We start from the raw sequence: 4,359 nt of genomic DNA, 5'->3' as shown, positions 1-4,359 counted from the left end.
GCTGAAGCACACTGCTGTAATACTATACTTACCATGTGCCTTGGAGGATAAAGAGGCAAAGTCAGACCTTGTTATACTCCGATTTTGTATACATACATCACTTGATTTTAGGAAATGCAGCATGAAACGGATAGACCCAGTGACTATGATCTCACTAACAGTCACTAGACTATTTTAAAGCTATGGCAAGTAACACAAGTCTTCTCCAGTCTCTATTTCTGATTAATAAGCTCTGTGATCCTTCTGTCCACTCCAACAGCTTAACAGACTCCAGTTGGAATGCATTAACCAGTGTGAACTAGGAGTATAAACTGAAAGTGGCTTCCACAATCTGAAGCACATCAAAGACAATTCCCATGGACATGGTTGGTTCCGCCACACCCTAAACTCAGCATTGGGTCACCTCAAAACCTACAGCTTCCCACTTCTTGGTCCACATCCTCCCCTCAATCCAGACGAGACCCGAGGATGGAGCCCCCGCTTCCCTCACACCGGTTTCTGCGCAGAGGACATGTGGAGAGGCAGCGGTGGTTGGAGCCACAGCGCGCTCCCCTCAGCTGCTCGGCAGGACCCCAGCTGTGATACCACCTACCAAAAGCACACGTAGGCTGAAAGAGAAAGATCAAAAGCCCACTCACTTTGGACTTCAGCTACGGAAAACACAGCGTTTGTCCACTGCTAAGAACGAGGGCTTCTCCACATCAAATGACACCTTCTTCAGAACCTTCCTCCAGAGAGTGGGGGCGGTCAGTATAAGTACAACTTTATGAACCATTTCAGATATTTGTGTTCCCAAATACTTTGTAAATGACAAAATGAAAGGATCCTCACAAAGTAGTCATATCCCTAGTACAAAACAAATACACTTGTTCTTCCTTGCTCTGCCCCTGAAATGCTTCTGACTATTTTATACGGTAAAAGAACAGAAGAATTTAAAATCACGAGAATCCTGAGAGTCAAAATCACAACACTCGAACTAAAATAATTCAATATGGTGATTTTAAATAGAATAAATTCTGCCTTCCTCATAATATTATGATGCCTATTTATTGCAAGACTTCAGAAAATCAGGCAGATTAAGCAACAGAAAGGGTGGTCCTGAAAGCATCCCAGCAAATGCAAGAGGTTTCCTCACAGCTTTCCCCTCCCATCTCACAGTGAACAAAGAGAATTTTCTACCTCTTGGTAGCACAGATTTCCCTGAGGGAAAAAGAAGCTTGCATCAGTTCCTGAAAATAGTTGCACGGTAGTGCTGCTGAAATTGCTTCACATTTAGGTCAAATCTTGACGAAAGCTTTAAAATGCTGCCAGAGCTGAAGAGGTTTTATGCCAGAACCTTAAGGTGCATCTTACACATTGAAATAAGGCACTAAGGAGGCTAAGGAGAAGCCAGCGATTTCAAGTCATGGAAAGCTAACTTTAGTATTTTGTCTATGACTCTTGCAAGAACAGAGTGGTAGTGTTATGACAGGTGACAAAGAACACCGGACTTTCAAAGGAACAAAGGTGTCCAGGAGTTGCAAATAGCCCTACTGTAAGTGCCCCTCCGACGGGCAATGGAACAGGGGCAGTAAAAGGGAAAGCTGGAAAATAATGTGACAATTAGACTCAAACTTACAGAAGAAATTTAATCAAAGGCATTTAACCATTCCCTATTTTAAAAACCAGGATTTTTTTTTTGTGATTACAAATATAAAATATGACTTTCCAAATTTTCTTTGCTGACTGCTTACTAATGTTAATATGACTGTCTTTCCATTGTGAAACATACCACGTTTTTGGAGCTGTTCACAGGATAGTATTGTGTATTGGGAATCTGGAAACTGAACAGGCATTGTTCTCCTAACTGGCAGTCTGATACCATTGATACAGGCATTCATAAAACTGAAATACATAAATATTGAAAATATAACTACTATTTTATCATTTTAAAACTACCTTTGATTTTACCCAGACATTAACATCATTTTAAATGCCTGAAAACATTAGTCGAGATGGAAGTTTTGTCACACTTATGAATGACTTTGTCATATTATTGCACTGACAAGGTATCAAAAATTTGCCACATTATTACCAACACAAACCATTTCAAGTGTCCATCGTGAACTACGTAACACACAAGAACTTGATACTGGGAGCTCTTTGAATAATTAAGTCTGAAAGTAACTCGGTGCCTCTCTGCCCAGCGTGTAACCAGGCGTTGGGTCAGTTCTGTAATGCTCATTTAGGTTTTATTCGGACATTTTTTTTCACCTGAGTGGCAGTTTGCCCTGTTAAGAGCACACTGCAGTTAATACTTCTGCCATGCCCCAGTAACGCTGCATAGAAATAAAACTGGTGCTGTTACTAATATCCCCAGCTAGAGGATTTGCAGGGGTGTGCTAAGGGGAATTGCTCCTGCTGTCACTGTGGAACTGCAGGGGCGAACATGGCTCCTCCGTGTTTGCCGGTAAATGCCAGATCTTGAATTCCTCAAAACAAGGGCAGGCACGGGCTGTGTAGGGAGGTCAGGATGTAAATGGAAAGGGAGACGTTTCCTTAGCAGCAGTATGTTTTGTGACACAGCACCTCAGAAGTGACCATGCTGCCTTACACAGCCCTCCTTTCCCTAAGCACAAACCACTCTGTCTTTTACGAAGGGGAAAGGAGTGAAAGGCTTTGCCTACTGCATGCAGATATAATTTCAGCATTCAGCATTGCCCTTCCATTTAAAATACCTATTTATATTCCCTGATTATCTAACGGAATTCACTCTGACCTAAGGAAGAGATTAATTTTTTTTACTGGGTATCCTATAGCCATGTGGCTCGGACGGGGGGATGTGGCTTCTCTTCACACAGACTGAATTCTTCTTATTTATAATTAATTTCTGTTGTATACTATCTGCTACTAGGCAAAGGATTGCTTACTATCCGAAATGAACAGTATTGTTTTATTTTGGAAGTGTAAAGGGTTTTAAAATAAACAAAAGTAAATATTCAAATACATTTCTTACTGCATGTGGTAGGAGTGGCTCCATACAATACAATATGGATGAAGCAAATCTGGCAGTTAATTTCTTTGAGACATGGAGTATAATACATAGACACTTCCAGATCTTGTCTTGTGTCACATATAACATTGCCTGACCTTTGTGTTATAATTTAAATCCAGCCTACTTAATTAATTATTATTTTCTTTTGCTATATTGATTGTTCAAGTTAGAAAAAAACAGTTAAAAACTACTGACTTCAGGACACTGCAAGACCCTAAGTACTGCAATCTCTGAAGATAAATATACATTTTTTTTTCGAGAAAACATGTCATTACCTGCAGAATAATCAATGCAAAATGATCGTGCAATTAAATGGGACCGTCCGAACTGAAATTTAAAGCTGCGGACCATGATTTTCCTAATCCCAGTGCTGCTCGAAATCTCTCACATCTTTAAAAAAATATAATTAGCTTTAGAATTATCCCACAATAAATAACACCAGAACATACCTTGTGCTACCAACCTGAATTTAAAAAAAAGGTAAGAGGCCACCTCAGTGTTTTAAGTTTATGTGATCTTTCAGACACAAAGCCCTAAGAGAGTTTCCCCATCAAATGGCATCAGGAGGGCTCATCGCTTATGGTAAACTTGGGCTTTAGCTTGACAGACCTCTTCCTTATTGTGCCTTTAGGGGACAATGGCATGGTGTCCATGATGCTCTTGTCCTCCTCCAGCTGCCTAGCCGTGCACGAAGGGGTGGGCACTTTCACCGTGTTGCCAAATTTAGAGTAGTCCACAGAGTATCGCCCATCTTCCTCTGCCACGATGGGCACAAACCTTTGGCCCCAGAGGATTTCATCTGCCAGGTAGGAGGTTCTGGCTTGAGTGGTGATGCCGGTGGTCTCCACCACCCCTTCCAAGATGACGATGATCTCCAGGTCCTCGTGGTGGTGAAGGTTCAAGGGGGAGATGTCGTAGAGGGGGCTGTTCTTGTCTATCACGTGGTAGATGATGAGTGGGGACACCAGGAAGATGCTGTTGCCCCCGACAGGGTTCTCCATCTGGATGTCGATCTGGTTGAGGGGCACCACCTCCCCCTCCAGGCTGGCAGTCTTCTTCACCACCTGCATGCGGATGGTGGCGCTGATGATCATGCTCTTCCGGAGGTCACCCACCCGCAGCATGAAGCAGAGCTTGCCTTCCCGCAGAGCGATGACCGCGTGCTTGCTGAAGATGAGGGTCTCGGCGCGGCGGTGGGCTTGCGAGGTCTTCATGAAGATGCAGCCCAGCATAATGGCGTTGATCACCAGCCCCACGATGTTCTGCACGATCAGGACCAGGATGGCAGCCGGGCACTCCTCCGTCACCATGCGTCCCCCGAAGCC

General features: G+C 43.2%; 1 protein-coding gene across 1 annotated transcript in view; it reads right to left on the bottom strand.

Annotated features, from left to right (window-relative positions):
- Positions 1-3,257: 3,257 nt before the first annotated feature.
- Positions 3,258-4,359, bottom strand: part of KCNJ11 (potassium inwardly-rectifying channel, subfamily J, member 11) — a gene marked incomplete at its 5' end in the record, with an annotated part of 1,437 nt that continues 335 nt past the window's right edge. The window contains 1 exon segment of the mRNA XM_010155893.1: positions 3,258-4,359. This exon segment is cut by the window's right edge and continues 42 nt beyond it. Within this exon segment, the coding sequence (XP_010154195.1) occupies positions 3,595-4,359 (765 nt within the window).

The sequence above is a fragment of the Eurypyga helias genome, unplaced genomic scaffold (assembly GCF_000690775.1).
Source record: "Eurypyga helias isolate BGI_N326 unplaced genomic scaffold, ASM69077v1 scaffold28427, whole genome shotgun sequence".
NCBI lineage: Eukaryota > Metazoa > Chordata > Aves > Eurypygiformes > Eurypygidae > Eurypyga > Eurypyga helias.
This window is presented reverse-complemented; position numbering and strand designations above follow the sequence as displayed.